The 13,712-nt window shown below is 37.7% G+C and overlaps 1 protein-coding gene across 3 annotated transcripts in view; it reads right to left on the reverse strand.

Moving 5' to 3' along the window:
* Positions 1–13,712, reverse strand: part of LOC127416430 (trafficking protein particle complex subunit 8-like) — a 90,089-nt gene that overhangs the window by 47,091 nt on the left and 29,286 nt on the right. For all 3 annotated transcript variants that reach the window (XM_051655794.1, XM_051655795.1, XM_051655792.1), the window contains 9 exons: positions 10,540–10,693; positions 8,050–8,134; positions 7,675–7,940; positions 7,300–7,415; positions 6,061–6,211; positions 5,811–5,911; positions 2,718–2,823; positions 1,893–2,024; positions 503–727 (listed from right to left, as the gene is read on the reverse strand). In XM_051655794.1, coding sequence (XP_051511754.1) covers positions 503–727; positions 1,893–2,024; positions 2,718–2,823; positions 5,811–5,911; positions 6,061–6,211; positions 7,300–7,415; positions 7,675–7,940; positions 8,050–8,134; positions 10,540–10,693 — 1,336 coding nt within the window. The remainder of the gene's footprint in view (positions 1–502; positions 728–1,892; positions 2,025–2,717; positions 2,824–5,810; positions 5,912–6,060; positions 6,212–7,299; positions 7,416–7,674; positions 7,941–8,049; positions 8,135–10,539; positions 10,694–13,712) is intronic.

The raw sequence follows: 13,712 nt of genomic DNA on the forward strand, positions 1-13,712 counted from the left end.
CCGTGGTAACACGCTCAACAAGCCACGTGATAAGATGCGTGGATTGATGGTCTCAGACGTATTGGCAACTGACATTCGTCCTCGGCCACCCGGATTGAGGCGAGTCACTACGCCACCACGAAGACTTAGAGAAAAAAACACTTTTTGTGTTCTGCATAAAAAAGTAAGCCATATGGGTTTAAAACAACATGATGTGTGTAAATTATGAGAATTTTAATTTTTGAGTGAACTATAGCTTTAATATTTACACTAGATATAACAAAAGAAAGAACTTTTGTGTTTTTGTGTATTTGGGACAAACGTTTCTGTATACTATTATTGAAAACCACATGAAACTGCATTTGCAACCCATTTTATTCTGTAATGTAATGCAGTTCTGTGTGAAACAGAATATTCAACAAGAATAAAAATACAGGGAACTGAATGGATCATGAAATAGAATTTTCATTTTTGGATGAATTATACTTTTAATGTGTAAATAATGTGTGTACTGTTTGCTGACCTTGTACACATAGAGGTATTCCCTGAGAAAAGTAGCCTGCTGTATAGCGGACTGTTTGCTGTCATTGATGAGAATGTGCCGGAAGGCGGCCACCGCGTTCTCTGGCTGCCGCAGAGTGAAGAACTGTCGGCCGATAGTGAAGTTGATGTGATCTTCAGCTAGCGACCAACCTTTACCTTTGTACACCTGAAACGCTTGGCAATAGCACCTCAATGCATGCCTCTTCTATAGAAAGAAAGAAAGAGACAGAGTGTGAATTGCCACATTAAAAGAATGTACTTGCATCCATGTGAGCCCTTCTCCCAGTTAATGTGACGCTTAATAGAAAACACAACTGTTAAAATAGCATCGGCTTTCTCACAGGTTTCACAGCAGATGCTGATTTAGACCCTTTGCGCTATTGTTTTATTCATGGCAATAAGCAGCAAGCATATCAGAGTCAATCACTCTCTTTTTTCCTCTGGGATATTACGGTTTGACACTCAGAGTGAGGTCAGGCATAATGGTCACTTGGCAGAGCCTGGGAAGTATGCCAAAAAACCCATTTATATCCACTCAGAAGAAGAACTTCCTTTGGCATAAACTCAATAGAAGAGTGTCAAGAAGGCCATTATTTCAGCACAGGTCAGTTCTCACTAGTAATTAGAAAAATTAAAAGTGTGAAAAGCCGTATATAGGAGAGAAAGCGCAATTGTTTGTGAACCAGGCAATTTTATTTTCTTTAATGGACTTAATAGCATCAAAATTCTCACAAATGTGCACAGCAATTAAGAACTGCATGCAACAAAATACTTATATACATATTATACTGTTTTGTAAGCTCAAAATACTATCTTCAAATATACTTTTGTCATTTTTTATCTGTAATATAAAGTAAAAATAAATGCCAAGACATTTGATTTTTGCACTATGCATTGAAAATATACATGCATGCACTTTGTCTGTTAGAGACTGTTATTCCGCTTTGTTGATTGTTTAATATAATCTAATTGCTGATTTATTAAAGCTTTGTGGGTGGAAAACATCCAACTTCATTGTACTTTTTGGACCATGCAATTTCATAATTGTGACAAGAGCTTCTGAATGGCTGAAAAAGTCTTGTGAATAATAGAGAGAGACCGCTGGTGTATGCATGCTCAATTTAGTGTACATCTGCATCGGATCCGCATGGCATTGCCTCACTGTTGATTTAATTTTTTTAATTTAAACTGAACTTCTTATACTTTAATTTATATTTTAATTATTGTTATTAATTATAATATAAATGATTTTTTTTTTATTACATTTATATTTTAATTATCTCAACAGTCAATCTATTTAAGGTAACCATGGAGTCAAGAACTAACATTTCCATTTTAAGAAAAAGTGTTTCTTGTGTGTGTGGTTGTACCTGTCCAGCTTTGCTAAAACGATGACCAGCCAGTATCATGTGGAAGGCAAACTTCCTCACCATAGGGGTTCGCATGTTAATAAAGCAGTGTGCTGCCTGCTCCAATAGGAGTGCACTCCGCAAGTCAGAGTCCTATCAGACAGGGAAAGATTTATACACACAGTTATATACAGCATTCTTTCATTTGATTTAAAGGCACAGTGTAATTTCTGTGCCATTTACTGTACACAACAAAATTGTGATTTGTCTGAGTGGAGCAGCATAACATCGGCTCAATCCAAGAAAAAATTTTTACACACTAGCTCCTCCAAGAGCCTTCAAGCTACATCCACCAAACTCAGCACAGACCTTCAGACAATTCTGGAATAGTGTCAGAAATTGTGTCTTTTGTAACTGATCCAACGTTCGCACAGCGGACAATAAAAAAATCTGGAAAAATCCCATTGATTTACATTGACGGAATATTTAAATGGGCCAACGGAATGTTCGTTAATTCAAATCTATCTATCTATCTATCTATATATCTGTCTGTCTGTCTGTCTATCTACCTATATGAATGACTGTCTGTCTGTCTGTATCTATCCATTTATCCATCTAGCAGGCTGTTTGTCTTACTGTAATGTGTGTATAACAATCAAACTTAAAACATTTAAAACTAGTTTAAACTTTTAAGTCTTTGTCAAGCCAACATCAATGTTTGTCTGGACAAACTTTACCTATCTAGTTATTTTTGGAATTCGTAAAACTATAGTGGAGCCAAAATTAAACACAGCTCTTGTAAAAACAAATCTGATTTACTCAGATGCAGCAGGGACTTGTGCTCACCTCACTGGTCATCTTGATGAGAAGCGTGGCAGCATCTGAATATTTGGCCTGACTCTTCAGTATCACAGCGCTTAAAAGACAACATCGCTCAGCTAAAAGCATGTTTCTGTAACACAAACAAAAATCATTGACTTACAATGCATACATGCAATAGACACACACACATCATTGACTTGCATTACATACAGTTGAAGTCAGAAGTTTACATACACCTTAGCCAAATACATTTAAACTCAGTTTTTCACAATTCCTGACATTTAATCGTAGAAAACATTCCCTGTCTTAGGACAATTAGGATCACTACTTTATTTTAAGTATGTGAAATGTCAGAATAATAGCAGAGAGAATTATTTATCTCAGCTTTTATTTTTTCATCACATTCCCAGTGGGTCAGAAGTTTACATACAATTTGTTAGTATTTGGTAGGATTGCCTTTAAATTGTTTAACTTGGGTCAAACGTTTTGGAAAGCCTTCCCCATGCTTCTCACAATAAGTTGCTGGAATTTTGGCCCATTCATCCAGGCAGAACTGGTGAAACCAGGTCGTACACACTTTTTCAGTTCTGCCCACAAATTTTCCATCAGATTGAGGTCAGGGCTTTGTGATGGCCACTCTAATACCTTGACTTTGTTGTCCTTAAGCCATTTTGCCACAACTTTGGAGGTATGCTTGGGGTCACTGTCCATTTGGAAGACCCAATCGCGACCAAGCTTTAACTTCCTGGCTGATGTCTTGAGATGTTGCTTCAATATATCCACATAATTTTCCTTCCTCATGATGCCATCTATTTTGTGAAGTGCACCAGTCCCTCCTGCAGCAAAGCACCCCCACAACATGATGCTGCCACCCCCATGCTTCACGGTTGGGATGGTGTTTTTCGGCTTGCAAGCCTCACCCTTTTTCCTCCAAACATAACGATGGTCATTATGGCCAAAAAGTTCAATTTTTGTTTCATTAGACCAGAGGAAATTTCTACAAAAAGTAAGATGTTTGTCCCCATGTGAACTTGCAAACTGTAGTCTGGCTTTTTTATGGTGGTTTTTTATGGCTTCTTCCTTGCTGAGCAGCCTTTTAGGTTATGTCGATATAGGACTCATTTTACTGTGGATATAGATACTTGTCTACCTGTTTCCTCCAGCATCTTCACAAGTCCTTTGCTGTTGTTCTGGGATTGGTATGCACCTTTTGCACCAAACTACGTTCATCTCTAGGAGACAGAATGCATCTCCTTCCTGAGCAGTATTAAGGCTGCATGGTCAAATGGTGTTTATACTTGCGTACTTTGTTTGTACAGATGAACGTGGTAACTTCAGGTGTTTGGAAATTGCTCCAAAGGATGAACCAGACTCGTGGAGGTCCACAATTTTTTTTTCTGAGGTCTTGGATGATTTCTTTTGGTTTTCCCATGATATCAAGCAAAGAGGCACTGAGTTTGAAGGTAGGCCTTAAAATAATCCACAGGTACACCTCCGATTCAGTACACCTCCTATCAGAAGCTAATTGGCTAACTGTCTAAAGGCACAGTTAACTTAGTGTATGTAAACTTCTGGCCCACTGGAATTGTGATTTAGTCAATTAAAAGTGAAACAATCTGTCTGTAAACAACTGTTGGAAAAATTACTTGTGTCATGCACAAAGTAGATGTACTAAACGACTTGCCAAAACTATAGTTTGCTAATATGAAATCTGTGGAGTGGTTAAAAAAATTAGTTTTAATGACTTCATCCTAAGTGTATGTAAACTTCTGACTTCAAATGTACATGCAATAGACAGGTTTGCAACAAATTTACTTTACCAGTGAAAAGTTTGTACACACCAACTTATTCTTTATTATTACTATTTTCCACATTTTTGAAATGACAGTTAAGTCATGTAATGAAAAAGTGCTAACCATCTTATGTTTTAACTTCTTCAAAGTACCCACCCTTTGTCTAGATTACAGCTCTGTACACTCTGGGCATTCTTAATGAGGTGCCACCTGGGATGCTTTTTAAACAGCACTGAACAAGTCCCCATGTGTGCTTGGCACTTGTTGCTTTTCGTTCACTATCTGGTCCACCTCATCCATTTAAAAAAGTGTTGTAATGAAATACGTAGGCACATTTTATGTTTGTCTACAAAACTAATTTCAAGTCTTCAAGCCTAGGCTTTTAGATCAAAAGGTCTTTAAAGGAATATTACAGGTCCAATACAAGTTAAGCTCACTCGACAGCAATTGTGGCATAATATTGATTACCACAAAAATTAATTCTGACTCGTCCCTCCTTTTCTTAAAAAAAACAGAAAATTACATCAAGGTTCCAGTGAGGCACTTTCAATGGAAGCCAATTTCTGAACGTTAAAATACTCACCGTTTTAAAAGTATAGCCACAAGACATAAACAATATGTGTGTAAACATGATTTAAGTGTGATAAAATCGCTTAACCTTTTCTGTGTAAAGCTATATCCAATTTTACGACTTCATTGTCATGATGATTTAATGCCAACAAACACTAAAACCCTAAAATTACTGTAAAAATGGCAATTTAAACAACTTTACAGCTCACATAATACATACATTTTAACAGAAGCATTAATGTAAGTGCTTTTATAAATTTCACATTTTTGCCCTTAAACCCTCCAAAAATTGTCTCCATTGACTTCCATTGCAAAAGCCTCACTGTAACCTTGATTTTTGCTTTTTTTAAAGTAGGGACAGTTCAAAAGTCTTTTACATTTACATTTACAGTGGTCTTCAACATTTTGCCACAAATGCTGTTGATTGAGCTTAACTTGAACTGAACCCAGAATATTCCTTTATGATCAAGTGAGTGCAAATTTGATAATCTCATACAAAATACTTAAAGGAATAGTTTGCCCAAAAGTGCTTTTGCATCCTTTTTAAATCTTGAAAGCTCCAATGCTCATTCTTTGTAATTGCACGGGGGGAAAAAAGACCAGTACATTCTTCAAAATGTCTCCTTTTGTTTTGCACAGAAGTCAGTCACACAACTTTATAATGATATGAGGAGAACAGAATTTTCATTTTTAGGTGAACTATCCTTTCAGCCACACACAAATTTTACAAATAAAATAATGTGTGTGCTCTTACTTGCACACATCTCTGTAGGTCTGTATGGCTGTGTCCATGTAGTGTGCTGGGTACGGCCTTGGAGCCCCGCTCTGCAGAAAGGCAGAAACAGCAGCCATCTCCTGTGCAGACAGAGATACCAGGCAGCCAATGTAAGAAGGTGTATAACTCCAGAGTAAGTACTCTGATAACCCTCAGAGTTAGTGTCCCGACTCCTTATCTGTGCAGCTTATTTCAAACAGAAGCCACACTGTGGCTTGGTGTGTCTCACCAGTGCTCCTGCAGCATACAGCATGGCTTGGTCAGAGAGGAAGTCCTTCTTGGCAGTGTGGTAGCAGTTGTAGGCCAGTTCGTAGTGCTGAACCAGAAAGCAGAGGTCAGCCATCTTCCTGATCTGAAGTTCTGGGGCCTCTGAGGGATAGCTGTTATCAAAGAGGTCCAGAATCAGATGATTTGTATAAAAAAATAAAAAAATAAAATAAAAAAAAAACACTTAATTTTTACTTAAAGGAAAATTCTCTCATTATTTACACACCCTCATGTTGTTCCAAACCCATGTGACTGCATTTCTAGAGAGGAACACAAAGGTAGATATTTTTAAGAACGTACTGGCTGCTCTTTTCCATTTTATTTCAGTGAACACCTAAAAACAGTATGAAAGTATCAGTAAAACTAGTCCTTACGACTCTTGCACTACATTCCAAATCGTCTGAAGCCAAACGACAGCTTTGTTTGAGGAATATACTGAAATTTGCTGCGATTGGACTATTGAGTCAGTAAGTTGAGAACTTGAGTTCAGATCGCCCAGTTTTATTTGGAATATAGCACATTAGCTGTATGAACCCCTTGTATGACACTTGTATTTTGCATTTGCATCCTTTTCGAAACTTGACAGCTCTTGTCTCCAGTCATTGCAACTGTATTGAAAGGAGCAACCAGTACATTTCTTTAAAATGTATCCTTCTATGTTTCATAGTACAAGTAAATTATACATGTTTGGAACAACATGAGGGTGAGTCAAATGATGACAGACTTAACATATTTGGAATCTATTCATTTAAAGGAACAGTTCACCCAAAACTGAAAATTCTCTCATCATTTTCCATATCTTCAGAAGCAATATAATAGGTGTGGATGAGAAACAGATCAAAATTAAAGTCCTTTTTTAACTCTAAATCTCCATTTTCACTTTTACATCTGAAAGTGAAAAAGTGGAAATTTAGAGTAAAAAAGGACTTAAATATTGTTCTGTTTCCCATACACACCTATTATATTGCTTCTGAAGATACGGATTTAACCACTGGAGTCATATGGATTACTTTTATGTTTCCTTTATGTGATTTTTGGAGCTACAAAGGTCTGATCACCATTCACTTGCATTGTATGGACCCACAGAGCTGAGATATTTTTTCTCAGAAAGAAAGTCATACACATCTGGGATGGTATGAGGATGAGTAAATGATGAGAGAATTTTCATTTTTTGGTGAATTGTCTCTTTAAAGTCACTTACAGTAGCCCAGCAGTGTTCTTTAATTCAGCAATACTCTTTTCTGGAACCTTCCCTCCCCCAAACAACTTCTTAGTGGCGGAAAACAGAGATCGGCTTAAACCCTTTCTCGACACGAGCTGGAATGAGAGAAAATGAAACGGGTGAAAGAAGAAAATAGTGCATACCTTTTAAAAAGGTAAAAATGTACAAATATTTTGGAACAATATGTTTGTATTACTGTCAATGGTATAAGGAAATAAATATTTATATGCTCAAAAGTACAGTTTTAATCCAAATCAACTTTTTAAAGTAGACAACTACCTAATAAGAAGAGAAAACAATGTTAATCAATGCACAGATCTGAGATCAATGCAATCTAATAAACTGTTTGTGAACCTGGTCATTTAGTTGTCGTATGTTTTTCTCAATGTGCGGCAGTAATCCTCTGAATGTGAACTCCTGGATAAACTGCCGGATACGGTCGTGATCGTTTAGGGTCAGACAGGTTCCACGAGGGGTTGTAGTGGTGTGAGAGGTCATGCTGGCCTGCTTTTGAGGTCCCGTAATTTCCGCGCTGTTTACAGGCTGACTGCCGTTGTCACCAGGGTAACCGGCATCAGTGGGCTGATCCAATTGCAGAGGATGCGTCTCCAAAACACCATCTGCAAACATAAGCGGAACATCCAATTAACATTGGATGAACGTTCCACATCAATATGAGGTTTATAACTAAAATCCCTGATAAAGAGGTTTAGTCGGGGCTGGACTGACCTCTGGTAACTGGATCAAAACCATCTTCCTCTGCGCCGATGTTGTTTTCAACAACATTATTCACTACTGACTCTTCATCCAGCTCCTGTAACTCAACAAACATTTTTAAAGATAAGGACATTACAGTGGGCTCCAAAGGTGAGACCACACTGAAAATCTGGTTTTGTAAATAAGCTTTTAAGATTTTGAAAAATTGGAAACTAAGAAAAGTTATGACAAGAAATAAAGGAATAGTTCACCCCAAAAAGGAAAATTCTCTCATCATTTACTCACCCTCAGGTCATCCCAGATGTGTATTTCTTCTAGGGATGTGCGAGACTAGTCAACTAGTCGACTAAACGGCTCTGATGCTGCTACACTGGAATTACTAATCGGTTAATATTTCCCCCATTAAACTGATCATAATTTTTACACATTTATGTTTGGCTTTATATTTTTACACAGGCTGCGCTTAAATGACTGTCATTTTAATATTACATATTTTAAATAGAATAATACAAATATTATTTTAAAAAGAGGATATCTGGAGCAGATACAAAGTTTAATTTCACATCAGGCTGCGCGTGCTTCTTCCCTCTCTCACTCGCGGCACGCGTAGGAAAATGTCCTCTTGCTAGACAAGCAAACTCAGCAAAGTAGCTATGAAATCAATTCGGTGGTGGTGCGGGAATCAGATTACCAAACGTTTGAAAGTCCCTATGTATGTTTTCACATTTCAGTCTTCTTTACATCTGTGCATGCTTATACATTATTTTTCCACTGAGCAGGCTTTTTCAAGTGCGGGATAGCAGCCTTAGGTGAGTCAAGATCCGTCTTTCACCAGACCATGTCGACGTTTTAATTTTGCTCATCAAAAAATGTACGCTTTTGTGTAAGTAGCCTAGAAAATAACTGTTTATTTTCAATGAGGTGCCGACTGCTTAACGGGTTAAACTATATTTTATTCTGTGTGCACGTCATGTTTAGAATACATTAGGTTTATTGCAGGCAACATCACAGGCCTATTTTTTCTATCCTATGGCTACTTTTTTTTTTAATTTTTTTTTTTTACATCGTAACTGTTATTGGTTAATGTTCTTTACCGAACAGCAGTCATATTAGATCAATGGCTAATGCACGACTGCATGTCGTGAAATACGCGCAATTTTTTCTCACGTAGATTTGGCTTAGTCTACCTGTTAATTATTTTCAACAATGTCCTGACTGTTTTAATATGTTAAGTAACTTTTACGTGGTGAATTCCATTTAGAACAGTCTGGGTTGCTCTATTGGTCCTGCACTATTCATTCAATTGTTTTCAATAAATATGCCTAACGTTGATTCAGTGAATGCGTTTCATGTTCAACATTTGACATACAATGATCATATTGCAAGGCGAGCACATCACAGATAAATGGCCCTTTTCAGTGAAATTTAGCTTCGGATTTGGAATAGATTAAGTATTTTAGATGTCGCATAAACATTTTTTTGACTGTTTTCTGAAGGTTGGTTTCTTTTTAGACTAGTCGACATTTCCGTTCAAACATCAGTGAAATTAGTCATTCAGCACATCCCTAATTTCTTCTGCTGAACACAAAGATTTTTAGAAGAATATCTCAGCTCTGTTGGTCAATTCAATGCAAATCAACAGGGACAAACTTTGAAGCTCCAAAAAGCACATAAAAGCAGCATAAAAGTAATCAATACGACTCGAGTGGTTTAATCCATGTCTTCAGAAGCGATATGATAGGTGTGAGTGATAAATCAATATTAAAGTCCTTTTTAACTATAAATCTCCACTTTCAAACAGCCATCCAAAGCGCCCTTCTCTCCTAAGAGTTCTTCTTTTGTTTTTGGCAATTCACATTATATATGGATTTAACCACTGGAGTAGTATGGATTACTTTTATGCTGCCTTTATAAGCTTTTTGGTGCTTCAAAGTTTTGGACCCTGTTGACTTGCATTGAATGGACCAACACAGCTGAGATATTCTACTAAAAATGTTTGTTTGTGTTCCACAGAAGAAGTCGTGCACAACTGGGAAGGCATGAGGGTGAGTAAATGATGAGAGAATTTACATTTTTGGGTGAAATATCCCTTTAAGTAGAAATATTTAATGTTCAGCTAAATTTAGGGTTCCAATCCTTTTTGGCAAATTACTTTCCATGACCTTTGCAAGAGCTTGTGATAACTGGAAAGACTTTTCAAAATAATCGATTTAGTCTGATTTTCAAATTAATAATTTAGACCGAATTGACAACCATTTTGACTAATTCATTGAAAAGAACAATTCACTGATAAATTGAACATCACAACTAGAACATCACAACAACTAGAAAAATGAGGGTGAGATTATTTTTAGCTGACCTATTCCTTTAAAGAAACATGGTTGATCGCTTTACATGTCAGTACAAAATAAACTGCAATGAGGACCAGACTTAAAGCTGATAGTCAAGTCTACGCAAGACTAGTTGCATGATGTACGCCTGCAGTGAGGATGTGGCACTCACAGGGTTGTGTATGCTGGTTTTGTGCAAGTATTGACTCCAGGGGTCGGGCATCTGTTCATCCGAACTGGTGGCATCACTCCTCGAGTTTATCTTCAGCAGATAGCAGCCCTGAGTACTATACCGCTGTTTCATTTCCTCATACACAGAATCCACTCTGAGAGACAGACAGAGCAATAGACATTAATAGTTGTTCTATACCATCATAAATATACTGTATGTGACAGCCTATTCTTTCTCCCCACAGTCATGTAATCTTCTATTCATCAGACCTGGAGGATTTAGGCAGCACACGATTAGAGTGATTGGCTACTTATCTACATGCAGAATTCTAAAGAGGAGGATGAGGAAAAGCGAGCGAGCACAGGGATACTTCCAGAGCGGAATGCGAAATCCACTGCGTTTATGAGTCATTCAGATGAATGCCGTCAGCTAGTGTCATAAATTAATTTTCTGCTGTGTGAGTCCAGTCAAGTAGTACTGTAGGGTTTAAATAACAGGGTCCTTCATTTTCATCTCATTTTCATTTTCAAATCCAGCAAATTTAATCCATCAAATCCAGTCATTTAATCACCGTCATGTTATTCCAAAGTCATATGACTTTCATTGTATTAACAAGTTGCTCTTGTCAATACAATGAAAGTGAACCAGGGACAACCATGGTCACCATTGTCTTTCATTGTATGGAAAAAGAAGCTTGGACACTTTGTTAGATCACTCCTTTTGTGTTCCTCTAAAGTAAGTAAGTCATATGGGTTTGGAACGACATGCAGGTGAGTAAATAATGAGCCTTTTTTTTTTTTTTTTTGCCCAAATGCAACCAAAATATAATTTATTTTATTCAGCTCTCTGTATACACATTGGGACATCCACAACAAAATAAGGTACTTCAGATGTTGAAAAAAATTATACAGATAATAATCTAAAAAATAAAGTCACACACAAGTGATCATCACTTGTTTGATGATAGCTTACTTTTCAGTTTAATCCAATTCAAAATACTTACATACCCATGACTTGTGTCCAACTATCCATGCTATCCGCGGTTTTCTTGGCTACAACTTCCACATTTGTAATGAAAAATTCTGTTACAGTTAACTGGGATAAATGTTAATGAGGGTGTTGATGTGTAAAGTCTTATAACTGATGCTGGAGCTGAGTGCTATTCAGAATGTCATTAGTGCTATTCAGAATGTCGGCATTGTCAAGATGCTTCACATGATGGTTGAACTGCTCCATGGTACATTAAAATAGCAAATTATCATGTAAAATTCAAATGGGCCGAATATGCAACGATATCGATGGAAGCCAGAATTAATGGCGCATGTGAGCCGTAGTGATGTCCAGTTCGTGAACGAATCGTTCTTTTGAACCGGTTCTTTTTAGTTAACGAGTTGAACTAGTTCACCAAATCGGACTGAATCATTTGAAAAAGTTTGCGTCTCAAGTCATCACTGATCCACTGATCTTAACCTGTCTCTCAGATGTGCCTGACACTCCGAATCGAAATGAGCCGATAACCAGGAGTAATATGATCCTAGAACTGGTGATATCTGCTTTTGCTAACTCTTCTTTGTAATTAACCGCTCCAACTAGTTCATAAATTGAACTGAACGCTCGGGCCGCAACAGTTCTTGAGTTAACAGTACAATGAGTTGCTCATAACAGTTCTCGAGTCAACAATACACTGAACTGAGAATCGCCTCTTTCGGAGGTGTCAGACATACTGAGAACTGATGAGCTGCTGACATTAAGCATGTGTGTGATTAAGGGGTGAAATGTATGTTTCAGGTGTATTTTGCTGAACAACAGAGTGTAACAAATAAAACATACTGGAAATATGTTTATGACTTGATTGTATTACCGTTTTATCAACGTATGAAGATGATCCAGTTTACAGCTCTCAAGTCAACAGTACAATGAGTCGATCACAGCAGTTCTCGAGTCAACAGTACACTGATCTGAGGACAGCAGCTCTTGTGTCAGCAGTACATTGAGTCAATCACAGCAGATCTCAAGTCAACAGTACACTGATCCGAGGACAGCAGCTCTCGAGGCAGCAGTACATTGAGTCGATCACAGCAGTTTGTGAGTCACCAGTACACTGAACTAAGAATCGCCTCTTTCGGACATCAGTGAGCAGCTGATGAGCATGCATGAAGCGAGGACTTGAATGAGGGGCGAAACTTTTCAGTCGAGAGATGTAAACAAATGTTACTATTGAGTATTGTGCATGCAGATTATATCTGAAGTTGTGAAGAGCTGGATCATGGTTTGTTTAATCACTTTTTATGCTTTAAACATGTGTAGAACATCCACGTTTGTATATCAGTGTCAGTATTGGATGCTTTAGGTGCTAAACTTTAATGTAGGATGAATTGTAAGATCACTGAATGAAACACTGATGACAATAAACACCCTTATTATTATAACTTAATTAAATCAAATGTTATAATCAGCAATATGCCCTTACATATGGCTTTATTGAATGTGTTTGTGCGTGTATTCTACGACGCCAGCGTATTAGCATTATATATAGTGATGTCATTACATGATGACATAAATTAACTGGTGAATCGTTTTTTTGAACCAGTTCACTGAAACGAACCGTCCGAAAGAACCGGTTCATGGAAAAGAATCGGACTTCCCATCATTAGTGAGCCATACTGTGTTTGTCACGAGAGCTAAAATTTTAAGGAGTGCCCGGTTGATGCGCTCGCACGGATCCTGTCACTGGAGCTTGCATTTCGCAGGAAGCCCGGTTGACGCGTGCGCATGCCGCACGGATAGCAGAACACAATTTGGCTTCAAAGACCCCGTGCACATCCGTGTCCCACATGAAAAGTGTATTTAGCGCTCATAAAGTTAACGTAATAAGGTTGCTTCATCGCCTGACAGAAATGCGTACAGACGTGGCTGACATGAGAGTATTAAAATAAATGTGCATCTTAAAAAGATTTCTATATCGATATTTATGCGTTGTATTGATAACATTGTATCGTTGGTTATTGGATCGATGCATCGCTCCAGGGCTACGTTCCACTTAACTTTTAACATCCACTCGCTAACTCCCTTAAGCGCTTCCCCTCGGGGGAATCCCTGCCGCCATTTCTGAAGTCCGTTCCACTTCATTCAGTGAGCGAGGGAAATTTTTACTGACAGACCCTTTTTTTTGA

The sequence above is a fragment of the Myxocyprinus asiaticus genome, chromosome 25, assembly GCF_019703515.2.
Source record: "Myxocyprinus asiaticus isolate MX2 ecotype Aquarium Trade chromosome 25, UBuf_Myxa_2, whole genome shotgun sequence".
In the NCBI taxonomy this organism is placed as follows: Eukaryota; Metazoa; Chordata; class Actinopteri; order Cypriniformes; family Catostomidae; genus Myxocyprinus; species Myxocyprinus asiaticus.